This window comes from Theropithecus gelada, chromosome 12, assembly GCF_003255815.1.
Source record: "Theropithecus gelada isolate Dixy chromosome 12, Tgel_1.0, whole genome shotgun sequence".
Classification (NCBI taxonomy): domain Eukaryota; kingdom Metazoa; phylum Chordata; class Mammalia; order Primates; family Cercopithecidae; genus Theropithecus; species Theropithecus gelada.
Window position 1 is genome coordinate 44,279,539 of NC_037680.1, and position 19,366 is coordinate 44,298,904.

Sequence of the window (19,366 nt, forward strand, 5' to 3'; positions counted from 1 at the left end):
AGTTCTGTTGCAATCTGAGTTTCTGTTGTTCCCCACAGAATGGAGATACTTTGATTTCACTCATATGCCACCTCCAAGGAAAGTCATTTGAGATCAAAACATTTTCCAGAAAGGATCTCTTTTCCCCTTTCCAATATCATGATGTACTATACAGCCAGCTCCTCACTCATTTCAAGGCCATTCCATAGCACAAATAGTTAACTCTTTCTCTCTGTCTCTCTCGCATGCACTGTTTCTTTTCCTGTCTTGCCTCCCTTTTAGCTGGTTAATGTTGGGTTTATTTTTTTCAACTGCTTTATCTTCCTTCACCATGTTTTTAAAGTTGCTATGCAAATCTCTTAGGTTAAAGCCACTTCTGTGTGCCGTATGTGATCTGTAAATATTTAACAGAAGTTATTCAGAGTCAATTTTAACAGAAGTTATTCTGAGTAGTAGTTTGAGATAGTATAAGATGTAGTAGTAGTTTGCAGTGAGACAGGAGAATTGTTTGTATCCTCCAAAACCAAGCCAGTACATCAGGAACTGCTGGTTTGAAATGTGCCTCAATCCCAGCTTGAGTTTCTCAACTAATGAGAAACTCATTGAGTTTTTAAAGGGATCAGAGAAAAGAAGGTGGCAGGAGCAAGGAACTGCTTTAAACTATAGTGTATGCTTCACATGGTCTTAGTTCTCCTAAGAATCTCAACTGACTTTTCTTTTTTTTTAACCTAAAAATAAAACAAATTTTGCATCCCTTTTCACACTCGTGCTTCATTCGTCTTTGAATGCTAATTACAAATTTTTCACCCTTTGAAAGTTGGTTTACCGAAACCCAAGAAATTACTTACTCAAATCAGGAAAATTAAAATGTAAAGGAGTGAAGTCTTGTGGAACAAAGTACAGACAGTTCTCCACTTTGATGAGCTGACTTCAGATTTTTTGACATTACCATGATGCCAAACCATCATGATTTCAAGTAATGTACAGCATTCAATAAATTATGTGAGTTATTCAACACTTTATTATAAAGTAGTCTTTGTGTTAGATAATTTTGTCCAACCAGGCAGCACGTTTAAGTTAGGCTTGGCTAAGCTATGATGTTTGGTAGTTTAAGTGTATTAAATGAATTTTCAACTTAGGATATTTTCAATCTACAATGTTTTTATTGGGACGTAACCCAATCATAAATAGAGGAGCATTTGTGCTTTGTTACTGTAGCTCTAGCAAACTAATACAGTAGATAACCTGCGGCTCTGGAAGCTGGAGGAGTTTGCAGGAGTGGGCAGAATGGCCACAGCTGGGAAACACAAAGATTTAACAAGCGCCAAAAAAACAGGGAGGGGCAGAGGTCAAAAACCAAAACGATGCTCCTAATATAGCATGAATCAAAAAAAGCCAAGCAAAGGAGACAAAAACTTAGTAAAAGATTCAAAGACTGAACCAGAGATAGCAAGTCATTCTGTTCTCAGCTCAGATGTCACCTCCTTAGAGAGTGACTAATTTAAGTAGCCCTTCTCCCCCATCCCACCTTTGTTTAGTCCCTATCCGATTACCCTACTTACTACTACCTGAAACTGTTTTTGCATTTGTTTATCTTCTGCCTCTCTGTCCTAGAAAGTAAGAGAGAGGAGACATTTGCATTCGCTTTCCATTTCCAGATCTACTTCATTTGTAGATTTGTTTTCAGCGTTTTCAGCGTTTACCAGCTCACTGCCTGGCACCTAGTAGTGTTCAGTGCGTCCTTCATGAACAAATGAAGTAGATTTGGCAAGGCAAAGGAAATAAGAAATTAGAGACATTACTTGAGACACCAGAGAATGGAAGCAAGCTGCTTGGTGTGGGTCCTGCAACCTTGCCCATGGTGAAGGGAAGCTCAAATGATTGCCAGGCCAATTCAGTGTAACAGGCAATCAAGACATAGGAAATCAATGTTGATTTGTACTTGCCTATGGTTAGGATTCTCCAGAGAACAGAACCAATAGGATATATTTAGATATAGAGAAAGAGATTTATATGAGGGACTGTCTCATGAGATTATAAGGGCTGAGAAGTCCCATGATCTACTGTCTGCAGGCCGAAGGCCCAAGAAGAAACCAGTGGAATAGTTTCAGTCCAAACCCAAAAACTTGAGAACCAGGGGAGCCAATGTTGTAAATCGCAGTCTGAGCCCAAAGACTCAAGAACCAGAAGCAGTGATGTCTGAACTCAGGAGGAGATGAGTGTCACAGCTCAAGCAGAGAGAGCAAATTAGTCCTTCCTCTATGTTTTTGTCCTATTTAGGCCTTCAATGAATTAGGTGATGCTCACTTACATTGGTGAGGGCAGTCTTCCTTACTCAGCCTACAGATTCAAATGCTAATCTTTGCCAGAAACACCCTCACAGACACACCCAGAAGTAATGTTTCAGCAGCTATCTGGGCACCTCTTAACCCAGTCAAGTTAACACATGAAATTAACCATCACACTGCCTGAACCATGAAGATGGACATGAAGCTGGCACCCCAAACAATGCACAGTTCACCAGAGACACATTATGCACCCACTCCTAGGCCTTACTTCTGGCTGTACAAAAGAATTTCAGCAATTCTATGGGTTTCTTGAAATAAATTATTCAGAATAACAGACATTCTACCATGCGGTTTCTAGGAGAAATATGTGCTTCTTAAATTGAAAATTCTGCCCCACTAACTTCCTGAAAGATGAAGGTGGATAGTTACTGGAGAGTTCTGTGAATGAGGTAATCTGAAATACAGTAAGGCCCCTGGGGAAAAAGTCTTTCAAGTGTTCCAGTTGAATGTGTCTATTTACAGGGATTTGTATTTAATGGATGACAAGTTAATGTGTCATCAGTGTCTGTGGTTGTGATGAAGTTGCAAGGAAAATGACAAGTGTTACACATGCAACTTTCTGTTTTACTGATACACTAACTGGTCTGTTAAAAAGGATTTCTTTTTTTAATCTTGTAAAACTGAAAGAACTTTCCAGAGGTTTCTGCTTTTGTGGTATTCTCTCTCTCTCTATCTCTCTCTCTCTCTCTCTCTCTCGTGGGCTTTTTGGCTTTGAGTTTTTCAGGAAGGAGACAGATTTCTCAAGCAGAAAATCCGGTACAGTATACTCACTAAGCTGGATGAACAAACCAAAACACTAACAGCAATAATATTTATTTAGAAGAATTGATCAATATATGTCCTCAGGATCTAAAACCATAAACTGATGAACTGACATAATCCCCTCACTCACAATAGATCCCGCTCTTTGTATCATAATACCATCTGCCTGGATAGAACCCTTTCCCCAGAAGCTCAAATGATTTGGCAATGGTTGTTAATACCTAAGATGTATTTGGAGAGGAAACAGATTTATTTTTGCCCTCTCTTTGTGTTTAGGCTACTGAGACACAGAAAATCCACACCACAAGTCAGAATTACTCAAGGAGTAACCACAGACATACTGACCCATTACCAACTACTTTATCCAATATACATTAAATGAATCTTTAGAGTCCCGTGCATGATGCTACTCTTTCTTGTCTTTAGTTACGTTACTATTTCCGGCCCATGGGCATATTTTTGTACTGTTTTGCCACCTGAGAAATCGGTTTGGTTATAAGCAAAAAGGTTTTAGCACCTCTTGCTATGAGTTCTTATTGTCCTTAGCCACTCTTCGGGTTTTAAGAGAGTTTCTTTTCACACTTCAAATTCTCTGATTTTTTTTTTAACAGAGGATTTACTAGATTCTAACTTGCCTACTTTTGTTCTCACATCTGAAGACAACAGGAAAAAAGGTCAGTAGAAATAGTGATTCTGTGTGTGTGCATGCGTGTGTGTGTGTGTGTGTGTGTGTGTGTGTGTGTGTGTGTGTGTTTCAGGTCTTCATAGAAAAGAACCTGCAACGTGTTTCTAAACCTCTTTAACAGTTTCAGCTTCCCCACCCTGCCCTCGGCATGTTCAAACTTTAATGTGCTCTTTGCAAACCATCCCTTTTTGCACTTTTTGATTATCAAGAATCCCTACAGAATTGGTATAGCACAGTGTGTAGGAAACTAGAATGAACTAGAAAAATTCCAAGAAATGGAAACACATCTAGGATATAAATGCATGAGGCCAGGAGTGGTGGCTCACACCTGTAATCCCAGCACTTTGGATGGCCAAGGCCAGAGGATCACTTGACCCCAGCCGAGGTTGAGACCAGCCTGGCCAACACAGTGAGACCTTGTCTCTACTAAAAATAGAAATTTTTAAAAAATTAGCCAGGCATGGTGGCATGTGCCTGTAATCTCAGCTACTCAGGTGGCTGAGGCAGGAAAATTGCTTGAGCCCAGGAGGTCAAGACTGCAATGAGCTGTGATTGTGCTACTGCACTCCAGCCTGGGTGACAGAGTGAGACCCTGTATTAACAAGTTAATAAAAAATAAATGCATATATCACTGGGCGAATAGCAGCTTGAGGTGCTCCCTGACACCCTGGGCTTTCCCATCCAAGATATTGCCTATGTCTCAACAGGCCTTAGGAAGCTTGGAAGTGACTGTTTATGTAGTCACTCGCTAGCTGTGTGATCTTGAGCAACCTGCTGAATGTTTCTGAGTTTCCATTCTCTCATCCGTCAAATGGAGAAAATTGTACCTCTCTTTTAACACTGTGAGGAATGAAACTCTAAAATATAAACAATAGAATGGCATGGAATGCAGCACACAGCACAGTGCTTCCTACAGGCCTTTTAAAATGAGAGCTGCAGTAATAATGGTAAGAAGTATTGTATTTATTACCTGTCCAGAAAGGAATGCTCATTCTTCTGTTTTTTTTTTTTTAAAGTGTTTCTAAACTTTTTTCATGTTCTCCTGTATTTCTATTATATTTCTCCTTTTTTAGCTCCTTCTAAACCTCCCAGCTACCTATGTTTATGCAGTCCCTTCCCCCAGAAAATCACACAGAAAAGTATCAGATAAAACAAACTCTCAGCTGAGCAAGGTGACTCACGCCTGTAATCCCAGCACTTTGGGAGGCCAAGGTAGGAAGATCACCTGAGGTCAGGAGTTGGAGACCAGCCTGGCCAACATGGTGAAACCTCGTCTCTACTAAAAATACAAAAATTAGTCAGGTGTGGCGGTGCACGCCTATAATCCCAGCTACTCGGGAAGCTGAGGCAGGAGAATCACTTGAACCCAGGAGGTTTCAGTGAGCCGAGGTTGCGCTGTTGCACTCCAGCCTGGGTGACAGAGTGAGACTCCATCTCAAAAAACAAAACAAAACAAAAACAAATTCTTGCTTACTCTTCTAAGAAATAGAACTATGCAAGAGGAGAAATCCTTAATATGAATGAGTGAACTGCTATTGAAATAAAGGGGGCCGGGCGCGGTGGCTCACGCCTGTAATTCCAGCACTCTGGAGGCCGAGGCAGGCAGATCACAAGGTCAGGAGATCGAGACCATCCTGGGTAATGCAGTGAAACTTGTCTCTACTAAAAAATACAAAAAATTAGCCGGCCGTGGTGGCAGGTGCCTGTAGTCCCAGCTACTCAGGAGGCTGAGGCAGGAGAATGGTGTGAACCCAGGAGGCGGAGTTTGCAGTGAGCTGAGATTGTGCCACTGCACTCCAACCTGGGCAACAGAGTGAGACTCTGTCTCTAAATACATAAATAAATAAATAAATAAATAACAAATAAATAAATACATGGAACAGGATTTGGGGAAGATAAGATCCTCCCTCACACCCTTTAGATTTCACAGATGGGTAACTAGCTACTAAGCTCAGGACGGTGTCTGAGCACCACTCACTATCCGACGCCTGCTAATCTCTCCACCTGCCCTCCCTCATCCTTCTCCCCATCATCCTATCCTCTTCTTTTACTCAACTAGTCCTGGTACACACCATGCTCTCTCTCATTTTATGCCCTTGCATATGCTGTTTCCTCTGCCCAGAATGCCTGACCCCCAGCCAGATAATTTCTAGCCATCCTTAAAGATTCAGCTTAGCTCCCCTTTAGTGAACTTGCCATAGCATCTTCCCCAGGACTTCCTCACTGTTTGACCCTGGCATGGGTGGAGGAGTGAGATTCACATTACAGCCTGTGTGAATGGCACCCTCTGGAGTGGTGCTGTGGACAGTCTGCAAGACTTAACCTTGTTCTCCCACACTCTGCCCAGCATTCTTCCCCTGTGTATTCCAGTAGCCTCCTAATGTAAATTTTTATTCCACCATTTTATCCATTTACTTGAAACCGTTCCTCCTCGTCTAGCAGTTTCTTAAGGGAGGAGTATGGGTTCTGTTTCTGTTTTTCCAACACTTCACATACAACCGGCACTCAATAAACTTTGATTAATTGGTTGATTGATGGATGCCTGGATTAACAAATGAATGAATAAATTCAAGAGTTGAATGAAGGCTTACCCATAGAGATAGAGGATAATAACTTGTGAAATGAACTCTGTAGAGATGAGAAAGGAACAATAAAAAGAAGATCAAAATGTAAAGTGGAAAAATCCTCCATTAATAGCCTGATTACTGGCTCCCAAATATTACCTGACAGGAGCCTCTTCCAGGAGAGGCTTTTGGGGAGGCCCTTATCATCTTACTAATAGGTGGCTCACAATGGAGTAGAAAAGTACGCAAGAGGACAGAGCAATATAATGACAAAAGTAGACTAAGAATCAGATACATAGCCTAAGACAATGGTAGAGAAAGTTTGCTTTCTAGTACCGTCTTGGGACTTACTTATAACCTTTTGTAATTGAAATTGAATCCATGTCTGTATATCCCAAGTTAAGAAGCTCTTTTTTTCTATTCCTAGTTTCTCTCACTTCCTTTTGCTTACTGTTTAAAGTTTCAAAACTGCACATCACATCCTTTTTTTATCAGCTTTGGTGCACCTTACAACAGAAATTTCCCCCAGGAGGACAGGATACAGGAGCCTATATTTAGAAAGTACTTATTATGGTTTGGATGAAGACCTAACTATGCCTACAGTCAAGCTGCTTGAAGCCATTCTAATATTCATTTAGTTAGAATGGTAACCACACTGAGTTATTGCTGGTCTCATATGGATCATATATTCACAGTCAGCTCTTGGCTTAGACAAGAAGATATATATATTGTCTCTGCTGTTCACATCATGTATTTTTATTTCATTCTGCCTATTGTGCTTAGAAGCATGATTTTCGATCTATATTCCCAATTAAATTATTTCAACACAGTCTGTACATGTAAGCACATAGTTTTCTTTGAAGCAGACTTTGTTAAAATTGATATCTATTCTCTACTATCTCTGCCTTCCAGGACTCCCACATTCTGCTCTAACGAGAAAGGAAGAAACAATTTTTTACATGAATGGACTTCATAACCAGGCACACAGGAACTGGCACGAAGTTTTAAAAGTTCTAGAAAGCAGTAGAAGTTCTAGAAAGAATGAGAGTTCCAAAGGAAAACTAAATTTGAACACCAGCTGAAGTCTCTGTCACATCTTCATTGGATCTGTGGCCCCCAAACTCAATTGTCCCTCTCCTTATACTCATGTTGGATTTATAGGCAAATGTAACTAGGTAAAAAAAAAATTAAAACGGCCAGTATAATTTCATCAAGGGAACACATGGGTGAATTGTTGAAAACCATAAAAAGTGACACCATTTAGATCAACTCCAAAATAAATGCTGCCAGCTGTCTGAAAGGTCACTTGGGTGATGGGTTCCATGCTTGAGAGGTCAGCATATCCTCTGCATGAAGTTTCATAGAAAACTAGAATTAGGAGCTAAGCGTTGTGAGAGTCAAAGTAAGGAGAAAAGGAGGAACAGTTGGGAATTACTTCTAAGTCTGAGTCAAGAGAGACACAGCATTAGCAGAGATTTTCCAGTGTGATAAACACATATTCAAATAGAGAGTTAGAGAAGGCAAGGAAATGTTGAGAATCAATTCCTTCACCAGAATCAAGCAAATAAAAGCTCAGACTTAGAAACTGGAAAAGAGATATGAGGCCATGGGTGAGATTTCCTATCTTGAAAGAAGACTTTAGTGCCAGAAAGTATTTCACTGTAAAAAAAAAAAAAAACCTCGTGTGAAGAGGGGGAATTCTTTTTTAAAAATGACTAATATTCCACTTCGTCTTCATCCAGAATTTATAATCTATGTATTTCTTAATTGGGTATGAATATACATGCACAACTTCTATCAAGAAGAGAGGAAAAGGGGAGATGGTTATGACAGGAAGTTTTTGGTACTGGTGGAAATGAATGATCATGTATATTTTAATCCTTGTGGGCAATTCTTATACCCTTGTTATGTTTGTTTAAGGATGTAGAATGAGGACATAAATCTAAACGACAACTGTACTTTATTGATTTTGCAGAGTTAAGAAGAGTATTTATGAGGCATGGAACCCTCCATCAGATTTGGAAGAAAGTAGAGTGAGCGCAGAGGTGACAGACAGCCACTGAGGCCCATGGACAGTCTCCACTTCATGCTTCTCTATCAAACTTTAAGATTTATTAGTAATATGCTACCTTTGGAAGATGAAAAGAAACTAGTGCCAAGGAAGCATATTCTTCAATATTTGAAATAGACGTGTTCTCAAGACAATGGCTTCAAAGGTCTCCTGTTTGTATGTTTTGACAGTTGTGTGCTGGGCCAGCGCTCTCTGGTACTTGAGTATAACTCGTCCTACTTCTTCTTACACTGGCTCCAAACCATTCAGCCACCTAACAGTTGCCAGGAAAAACTTCACCTTTGGCAACATAAGAACTCGACCTATCAACCCACATTCTTTTGAATTTCTTATCAACGAGCCCAATAAATGTGAGAAAAACATTCCTTTTCTTGTTATCCTCATCAGCACCACCCACAAGGAATTCGATGCCCGTCAGGCAATCAGAGAGACGTGGGGGGATGAGAACAACTTTAAGGGGATCAAGATAGCCACTCTCTTCCTCCTGGGCAAGAATGCTGATCCTGTTCTCAATCAGATGGTGGAGCAAGAGAGCCAAATCTTCCACGATATCATCGTGGAGGACTTCATTGACTCCTACCATAATCTTACCCTCAAAACATTAATGGGGATGAGATGGGTGGCCACTTTTTGTTCAAAAGCCAAGTATGTCATGAAAACAGACAGTGACATTTTTGTAAACATGGACAATCTTATTTATAAATTACTGAAACCCTCCACCAAGCCACGAAGAAGGTATTTTACTGGCTATGTCATTAATGGAGGACCGATTCGGGACGTCCGCAGTAAGTGGTATATGCCCAGGGATTTGTACCCAGACAGTAACTACCCACCGTTCTGTTCGGGGACTGGCTACATCTTTTCAGCCGATGTGGCTGAACTCATTTACAAGACCTCACTCCACACAAGGCTGCTTCACCTTGAAGATGTATATGTGGGACTGTGTCTTCGAAAGCTGGGTATACATCCTTTCCAGAACAGTGGCTTCAATCACTGGAAAATGGCCTACAGTTTGTGTAGATATCGCCGAGTTATCACCGTGCATCAGATCTCTCCAGAAGAAATGCACAGAATCTGGAATGATATGTCAAGCAAGAAACATCTCAGATGTTAGAATTTTTACCAATGTAAATACGTTTCTTTTCTTTTTTTAAGAAATGGGACCTAAGGTGTTGGTATTTTCCAGGTGTCGGGGGAAATGAACTGGTGAAGGGGTTTTATAAAGTTTTTGCTTCCTGCTGTAAGTTCCTTTCTTGGATTACCAATTTATAAAGTTAGACTCTGGTCATAGAAACAATAAATGAGTTAGAAGGGCCAGATTTCATTCTCAGTCCCAGAGCATTGCTATTTATCTCAAAAAGTGACTTCCAAACAACTCCTAGGATTGACATACTGTGCATCTGAGATAAAAATTTGGTTCTGGGAAACTGAAACTCACAGTAATGTATCATATCATCTCTGCAAAAGTTAATACATAAACAGAAACCATTTTCAAAAGCAATTCAGAAAGGATGCACAGTCAGGAAGACACACTGGATGTGATTATTAATATCGTGTGTATTGTTACATTATATTTTTACATATTTTGCCATGTAATGTATACAGCATTTGCAGTTCCACCAAGAAATGAACTTGGTACCTGCAGAGAGGCTGCAGTTAAATAGATGGGAGTTTAAATTTGAGAATCAAACATTCTAAGTGTTTGGAAGACAACTCTGCTTGTTCCTCCAAGGATTAAATCTGGTCAGCAGGTGGAATGTGTATAAAATGCTACTTAACAAAGTAAACAAAAGATTTTTTTTCTTTTTTTTTCTTTCCTTTTTGTTTTGCTGTTTCAGAACAAACATTAAGTGGTGCCTCCAAGGAAACTTTGCCAAATGTCATCTCACCTGCTTCCTTCCAGACAGTGTTGCTAAGTGCATTTCACAGTCTCTGGATCTGGCAGGCATATGTCTCTATGTAGAAAATAAGTTGGTTGGAGGCTGGAGAACAATAAATCACATTGAGAAAATAGAAATTTAAGTATGCATTATAATATAACATAAGCTTAGCAATAGTATAAGATGCCCCCCAACACATTTGCAAAGCACGTGAGAAAATCTTTAAGGGTGTCAATATTATTGAAAGACGTGGCCCTACTTGCTAACATCTGAAAACACCAGCGCATGTTCAGCAGCAATGCTGTTATGAGGTATTCTGGGGGCTCTGTGATTGAGGAAGGATGGGGAAGGCCGGGTTTGGGTCCCGTTGATGCCACCATACTTATTGGGCCATATGAGTAGGCATCGTAATCTTGTGCTTCAATGTGTTCATTTATAAAAAATGGCTGTAAAAAACACCTACCTCACAGATGCTGTGAGAGCAAATTGCATTTGTTAAGTATTTTGCGATCCTTAGCTTAAAAGGTGCTACGTAATGCAGTGTATCATGCATTATGCTAAAAGCTAAAATAATTGCATAGTTACAATGATGGTCATCAGTAACATTAACATCATCTTAATATAAAATCTGCTGAAATAAAGATCAGCTGTGAACTATCAGTGCGCCTAATTCTGCCAAGGCTTTGACTTTTCCTTGGCTATAATTTAGGTGTTTGGGAAAGCTTCCATTTCTCTGCGATTTCTTCTGGTTTCAATGAATAAGGGACTAGGTCAGTGTGTTGCCTTGATATCCCAAGGTGCTGAAAGCAGAGGCAGCTGCCTTTCTTTGGGAAGGAACCTCTGGTTGGGGGTATATTACAGTAAATGAAGCATATGCTTTGCAAAATGCATCACGACAACTTAGATCTCAGGAACCACTGAATCTGAATTCTCTCTAAGAAATTTGAGCGCAGGTAAAGCTAGTTCACCTCTTTCAGAAGAAGCAGAATAGGCAGTCAGCAAACCTGCACATTGCACATCTTCTACCATTTATTAGAAAACACCTCTTTGTTCTCATTCAAAGAAAGCCCCGCAGCTGAAAGAGTGTACCTTTTTTATTTATTTGTTTATTTTTTAACCTGACCCCTGGAGCCCCCCCATAGGAGCTGATAGCAAACAGATAGACACAATGAACAAGTGGAAGTCATGGCGTGTTTCTGCAAAACACGATCTCTCATCCCCCGCCCTAAAGGACCCAATGTGAGACAAGACTTCCCCTCCCTTAACACATCGTCATCTTCTGGTCAGCAGGACTGCTGGTTTTGATTAGACAATAGCAATTAGGTAACCTGGGAAGAGACAGATCAGCACAAGGTGAACCACCCTCCAACCCTGCAGCCTCAACTGCTATGAGTTCCAGTCACTGGGAAAGTCTCACTTCATACTTGGTTCACCTTCGAGTCGTGCAGCTGAATCAAGCCTCTGTCGCATACTATTGCCTTGCATCTACCCCATGCTCAAACCACCTCTGGTGTCAAGAAATTACACATTATAAACATCATATATGTACACCTATGAATCGTTTTATATGTGTGTGCATACGTTATGAATACAGCCCTGATCTTTAAAAGGAGCAAAAATCAGAGAATCATATGTCTTAAAGAACTGTTTCCTTACTTTTTTATGCTAGGTAATGCCCATGTGACAAACATGTAAATATTCATGAAAGACCACATGTATATATTTTAAAAGCATTTTTTTCTTCTCCCCAACTGTATGTATAGCTAGAATCTGCTTGCTGTGTAACATTTTCTTCTGCATGGAGCTTTTGGTGAAGCAAGGCCATTTGTCCAGTGTTTCAATAGCCTTAAGCATGTTTGCCCTTCATTTTTTGAATGTTCAAAAAATGGTTAAGTGATCAAGAAAAAGCTCTAACTTTCTACTTTTGTTAATTTTATGACATGACACTGGCCAAAATATTGTTTCAATGAGTGTTGAGCCATTCTTACCATCTCCCTGACATAAAATATACAATGTTTTAGACAGTATTGTACCAAGAGTCTTTTAGACAATTTTTACAAAAACTCTTTTTTTCCCATTATGCACTGGATAATAATAGTATCAGTGTCTATGTTCTTAAAGTTCCTTTTTTAATTTATTTTTTGGAAAAAAGTTTCTCTTTTGTGGCTAGTTTAGGTGGCTTTGTGTCTTCTTATATTGGAACAAGTGTCAATTTCAATATATAATATTGTATTTTTAAATAACCAGAATCAACAAAACAAAGATCACTTTTAATTTGGATTCAATTCAGAAGAATAAAACCCCTTTGCGTGACACGATACGGGGGAAATAAACTATTTACAGAGGAGCCAAGGAAGACGTTTTTCAATCAAATCTCTTCTATCAAAAGACAATGGAATATTTACCTAACGCATCTGGGATTCATTTTTTACCTTTCCTAATATGTGGGTTTAGTGGGAGAATTGATTATGTCATTTCTTCTGTAAAGGTGAAAATAGTTTTTATAAACAACAAAGTAACTTGTGAATGAAAGAAGTAATTTACTAGAACAACGCTTGTTGATGATAATTGACATTTAGGTATAACGTTATATATGAATGATTGTATTTATGTATTTATTTGTCAAAAATGTACATACCGTTTCGCCAAAAGTAATTGTCTGTAAAAGTGCACTCTCCAGGTTTGTAGTACTATTTAGGGTTACATGGGTTGCCAATCAAGCTGCTAATCAGAATACTATTTTTTGTATCAATGTTATAAAACTAAAAATGACAGACGCTGAAGATATCATTACATTTTCTTCACCTTCCTCTTGAAATGTAAACTGTTGACTGAAAGCACGATGCTTATGTACAGGCCCATCTGTCATGAGGAAGATTATGGTTCCATAAAGCTGATTTTTTTAAACCATTGGGACAAATAAACAGAAGGAGAACAAATGTTTCACTTTTCTTCTTTTTAGAAAGAATCTCTGGTGAGACGTGATTGCTAAAAGCTGATGCCCTGCCGCTCACCATTGACCTTTTCCACGATCTCAATGTAGGTAATAGTTTATGCCATTCACAGCTCATCCCCAAGAGCCCAGTGCAACTTAACAGTTAACACAGACACTATTCCATCTAGTAAGTAGACCGGTGGCTACTCTGGGATTTAGGAAACAGGGATTCACTTGCCCCTTGGTGGCCTGAAGGAATTATTTAGTTAAAAAGGCTAGTTAAGCCTTTGTATTAAAGACTATGGGTTAAACATGCCAACAAATTCCAACTCAGGGGAGCACTCTATTAATAATGGGTTTGGCAAATTATGACATGTTAAATCTAAGGCAAAAATGTCATTCTCATGGTTCATCTGCATGTATTCTTTGGAATACTGCATGTTACTTTAGAAGTTTAATTGGATCAGAAAAGATTTATTCAGACATACTTCACAGCAGCCAAGTAGATGTTGATTGCTGATGCCTGATTGTGTAAGCAAGAGACTGAGAGCTATTTAAGAGACAAAAGTTCCTTTTATTATCAATCCTGATCTAGCTAAACAGATATTCACTTTTTTCTTTGTTTTCTTCAACTTATTTTAAGTTCAGGGGTGCACGTGCAGGATGTGCAGGTTTATTACACAGGAAGTCGAGTGCCATGGTAGTTTGCTATACAGATCATCCCATCACCTAGGTATTAAGCCCAGCCTCCATTAGCTATTCTTCCTGATGCACCCTCCCCTGAACCCGTCCTGACAGGCTGCAGTATGTCGTTCCCCGCCATGTGCCCATGTGTTGTCATCATTCAGCTCCCACTTGCAAGAACATGTGGGTTTGGTTTTCTGTTCCTGTGTTAGTTTGCTGAGGATAATGGCTGCCAACTTCATTTATGTCCCTGCAAAGGACATGATCTCGTTCCTTTTCATGACTGCACAGTATTCCAGATATTCACTTCTTAATGGAAATTTAACTTTTGATTTACTCTCCATATACCTTGGAGTTCAAAAAGGTAAAGTTTATCAGGTGAGTGGAACTATGTGAATAAATAATAAAAACATAAAATATACAGATTTGTATTCCACATAACTTTTTCAAAGGACCAACATCAAAAGCAGTGATCTAAAATTATAGTCTCCAGGTCAGACACGGTGGCTCACGCCTATAATCCCACCACTTTGGGAGGCCAGTGTGGTGGGTCACCTGAGGCTAGGCGTTCAAAACCACCCTGGCCAACATGGTGAAACCCTGTCTCTACTAAATGTACAAACATTAGCCAGGTATGGTGTAATCCCCGCTACTTCGGAGGCTGAGGCAGGAAAATCGCTTGAACCTGGAGGCAGGGGTTGCGGTGAGCCAAGATTGCGCCACTGCACTCTAGCTTGGGTGACAGAGCGAAACTCTGTCTCAAAAATAAATAAACAAATAAATAAATAAAAGTATAGTCTCCAGACCAGGAGCACTAGACTCAACAGGAAACTTGCTAAAAAAGCAAATTCTCGAGTCCCTCCAGAAACTTCAGTGTGTGGCTCACCAGTCCATTTTAACGAGCCCTCTAGGTAACTCCAGTGCCCACTGGAGCTGAGAACACTGACCCAGAGCAGAGACTGGCAAACTACAGTCTGTGAACTCCATCGGCCTGCTGTTCACAAGCTAGGAGTGGTTCCCATGAACAGCTGCAATGACCTGACAGCAGATGCTAACATGGAACTCCAACTAAGCAGGACGTTAGTCCAATAGGAAGAATGCCATTCCTCTCATTAGTAGATGTGTACTACCAATAAACAAAATTGTACTTGGTTATTATTTTATTTTGACTTCCATCAATACAAAATCAGGAAATTTATTTTTTCTTTTGTTATGTAATGTACTATCATATATATATATATATATATATATATTTTTTTTTTTTTTTGAGACGGAGTGTCGCTGTGTCGCCCAGGCTGAAGTGCAGTGGCACAATCTTGGCTCACTGTAAGCTCCGCCTCCCAGGTTCACACCATTCTCCTGCCTCAGCCTCCCCAGTAGCTGGGACTACAGGTGCCCGCCACCGCGCCCGGCTAATTTTTTGTATTTTTAGTAAAGACAGGGTTTCACCGTGTTAGCCTGGATGATCTCTATCTCCTGACCTAGTGATCCACCCTCCTCCGCCTTCCAAAGTGCTGGGATTACAAGCGTGAGCCACTACGCTGGGCCAGTACTATCATATATTTTCAAGTTTGCTTCTTGACCTGCAAAGCTTAAAATATTTATTATCTTGCACTTTATAGGAAAAGTTTGTCAACCTCTGACCTAGAGAAACAGGAAAACATCTGAAAAATGTGCTACACAGAAAATGTTTCAAGTTATGGATGAAAAATCACATCAACATTGGAATTGTCTTCCCACACAGCCAGGAAAATGACAATGTAGTCATGATAATGAATTACATTAAAAACCAACAGCTGCATATATTTTTGAAATATTTCCTTGTTTTCTCTGAGTGATTTTTAAAAATTATGAAAGCTTGATTCCAATTGTCACAATTACCCACATCTTAATTAATATATTGCTTAAAGATGTGTGCATATTAGACCTAAAAGGGTGGGTTTCATATAGCTTGATTATCATAATTGCAAGTATTCTATTTTCTCATTTACTTAATTGATTGTCATAGATTTCCAGATGAATTCACACTGCTGGGAGAAAATTGAATACATTTTTAAGAGAAAAAACAAAAATGAACAAAACATGAAACAGAAATGGGGATATTTGAAAGAGCAATGTGCTCCTCAATATAATTCATGTAAGCATGAAAAATCGCCTTTGATAAGATCTCCTTACCTCCTTGCTGGTTAAGATGGGCATTTTTGTGAAATGAAAAAGAAATGAATGAAGAAGTGTTATTGATTCAACCATATCGAAAATAACGCTGGCTCCACACTCTCTTCAGCCAGAGGTGCCTAGCACTCAAGAAAAATTATCCATTTAGTTTACCTTCTAGAATCCATTAGTTTAGTACATTATGTCAACTATTTGTTAGGCCTGTTGCAATGACCTCAGGCATCACCTAGAGGGAAAATGACACAAGAGGTGATTTATTCTCTCTAGGTTTATTCTAGAATGTTTACTCAGCAGTGGCTGCCTGATACTGCAGGCTGGGCCCAGTTACGTGTGGGGGTTTGTGATGAAGGCTGTTTTTCAACAGAGGTGAACATGACCTCACCAAGCATGAGGTGAGGGGGAAGCATCAGAGAATTTCTCCCGTTGCAAAACCTTAAACTTTCAATGCCCATTCTTCGGTTTTGTCATTGTTGTTGCTGAATCCTAACAATAGCCTCATGAGGTAGATGCTGCTCTCAAGTTGGCAGATTAGGGAATTGAGGCAACAGAGGCTTCTGCAACTTACAGGGTGAATTCAGGCCCTCTGGCTCTAGAGGCCATGTTCAGCACCAACATAGCATTTTGCTTCTCAACAATAGGGACACATACCACTCCCCACCACCACATTGCCCCAGGCCCCAGTTCCTGTAGAATTCAGTGTAGCTATTTTACTTTGTTTTTCAGTTTGGAACTTCTGCCCCATTTTTTGCTGCGTTATAATTTATATACTTTAAAATTCCCTCTTTTTAATGTACAGTTCTATGAGTTTTCACAAATGTGTACCTTCAGGTAATGACTACCATAATAAGAAATAGAACGGTTCTAGTACTTCCCAAATTTTCTCATGTTCTCATGACACTTTGTAATCAGCCCCCTCCCCCAGCCTCTGGCAATCACTAGTCTCTTTCCAAATGTTTATTTTACTTGAGATTTACATGTTACTTAGTAGTCATCATCTATAATGTTTAATGTATAGAAAAAGTTTCTTCAAATAACCCATCATGACACCTTAGCATCCAACAAAGCAAAAAATCGAAAAGAAGAGAATAAAACAAGAAAACAGAATCTTAAGAAAATAGTTAAGCAACACATAAAGACAGATAAAAGATTCAGGAATTTAAAAATAAACCACCATGAATTCAATAATATCCAAGTCTAATAAATATTAATAGGAAGATGCCAGTCAAAAATCTACCACTTCAGTCACTCGAAATTTAGACCAGCTCACTAGAAACTTTAACAGAGCTTCTATCCTTCAGAACTCACATATTTCTATAAAGAGAACGATCTGCAAGTTCAATTATGCCTTTTTTCCTCTTGGAAGCAAAGGATCCTCTGGAGAGGTATCCATCACTAGCTAGCTCCTTAAAAAGGCAGGCCCTGTTTCCACTCAAGGCTGTCGTTCCACACCTGTCGCAAACCACACTCTGATGAGCTCCCCCTCTGTGTCTGCTTGTGCTTTCTGACTTACTGTTGGTTTCTTCAACATATGCTAGTCCAAATTCTCTTTAGGAAAAGATAATTCCACCACTACAAGCTTCTCTTTAAACTTTATCAATAGAATCATCTGAGTTAACTTGGAAAGCATGTCATTTACAACAAAATGCCTCTCCGTCCTAGCAAGAGTTGGAGCCATAGGCAGCACAAGTATGGAAGCAAATAGGATACTGGAGCAGAAAGGACAGGATGAGGGACACGTAGACTCTAGAACAATGCTTCTCAGACTGGCATATGCCAAGTAATTACCTGAGAATCTTGGTAAAATGCAGATTCGTAGTTCTGGAGTCTAACCCACAGTTCTTTCTTGTGAGCTTCCAGGCAATGCTGATGCCACTGGTGCATCGACTGTGTTTTGAGTAACAGAGCTCTGGAATTCAAGGCTAGATTCTAAACAGGGTTACTAGTTTTTTGGTTTGTTTGGTTTTGGTTTTGTTTTGAGACAGGGTCTCCAACACCCAGGCTGGAGTGCAGTGACATGATCTTGACCTCCCAGGCTCAGGTGATCCTCCCACCTCAGCCTTCTGAGTAGCTGAGACTGCAGGCTAGAGCCACCACACCCAGCTAATTATCTTATTTTATTCTATTTTTTATAGAGACAGGGTTTCACCATGATGCCCAGGCTGGTCTCAAATCCTCAGCTCACGTGATCCACCCTTCTACACCTCCCAAAGTGCTGGGATTATAGGCGTGAGCCGCCGCACCCGGCCTAGGGTTACTAGTATTCACTAAGCATCTATACCAGAGATGCTTACCATACCAGAGACTTTTGCCTCTACTACCTCTTTAAATATTCATAAAAACTTGTTGGAAGGGATTGCGGATTAAAGTGAGGTTTGAGGCTGTAGTACAATTTTAGGTTAGAAACTCACTCTTTTTATTTCTTGTACGTAGCTTTCTCTAAGACCTTATGGGAGAAGGGTGAGGTCCTAGAGGAAGCAATACACCAAAGAAACAAAAACAATGGGAAGTAAAATACCACACTATTATTTTGCTGATTCAGTACCCGGTAACCCAATATAGGATTCTATGTTAAAACCAAGTTGGAGCTTATGATTTAGCCCGGGGTCAAAGTGGGACCTGATGGCTTTATCTTCCCACCAACCACCATTTGTAGTATGTGGGCATGCTATATAGCACAGAAAAGAGACAGAGAGAAGTATGTAGAGCCAGGCTACAGGGTTCCTGGTACAAGACAACGGAGACAACAGGAACAGAAGGAAAGCAGCACAGAGAGCCACGCAAGTATGTCATCTGCAAAAAACAGTAACCCCACATATGCATAAATGAGGTCAAATTGTTGTCATAGGATATGACCAGTCAGATTTACAGCCAGGTGCGGTGGCTCATGTCTATAGTTCCAGCATTTTGGGAGGCCAAGGTGGATGGATCACTTGAGGTCAAGAGTTCAAGACCAGCCTGGCCAACATGGTGAAACCACGTCTCTACTAAAAATACAAAATTAGGTGTGGTGTGCACACTTGTAACCCTAGCTACTCATGAGTCTGAGGAAGGAGAATCACTTGAAACCGGGAGGCAGAGGTTTTAGTGAGCCAAGATTCTGCCACTGTACTCCAGCCTCGGTGACAGAGCAAGACTCCATCTCAAAAGAAAAAAGGTTTATAATCTGACCTTTGGGAGGAACATTATTAGGATGAGACAAAGGAAGTTTTTTTGTTTTGTTTTGTTTTTTGTTTTTGTTTTTGTTTTTGGCATTAATGAGAAACCACCTACGTGGTCCCTCCCA

The 19,366-nt window shown here is 39.9% G+C and overlaps 1 protein-coding gene and 1 long non-coding RNA gene across 2 annotated transcripts in view; one reads left to right on the forward strand and one right to left on the reverse strand.

Annotated features, from left to right (window-relative positions):
* Nucleotides 1–9,728, forward strand: part of B3GALT1 (beta-1,3-galactosyltransferase 1) — a 44,953-nt gene extending 35,225 nt beyond the window's left edge. Inside the window, exon 2 of the mRNA XM_025403870.1 lies at nucleotides 8,314–9,728. Within this exon, the coding sequence (XP_025259655.1) occupies nucleotides 8,543–9,523 (981 nt within the window). The 5' untranslated portion in view covers nucleotides 8,314–8,542 and the 3' untranslated portion in view covers nucleotides 9,524–9,728. The remainder of the gene's footprint in view (nucleotides 1–8,313) is intronic.
* Nucleotides 1–19,366, reverse strand: part of LOC112635788 — a 77,214-nt gene that overhangs the window by 39,101 nt on the left and 18,747 nt on the right. The window contains exons 2-3 of the long non-coding RNA XR_003122086.1: nucleotides 9,243–9,483; nucleotides 2,536–2,671 (exon numbers count right to left, since the gene is read on the reverse strand). This is a non-coding gene — a long non-coding RNA (uncharacterized LOC112635788). The remainder of the gene's footprint in view (nucleotides 1–2,535; nucleotides 2,672–9,242; nucleotides 9,484–19,366) is intronic.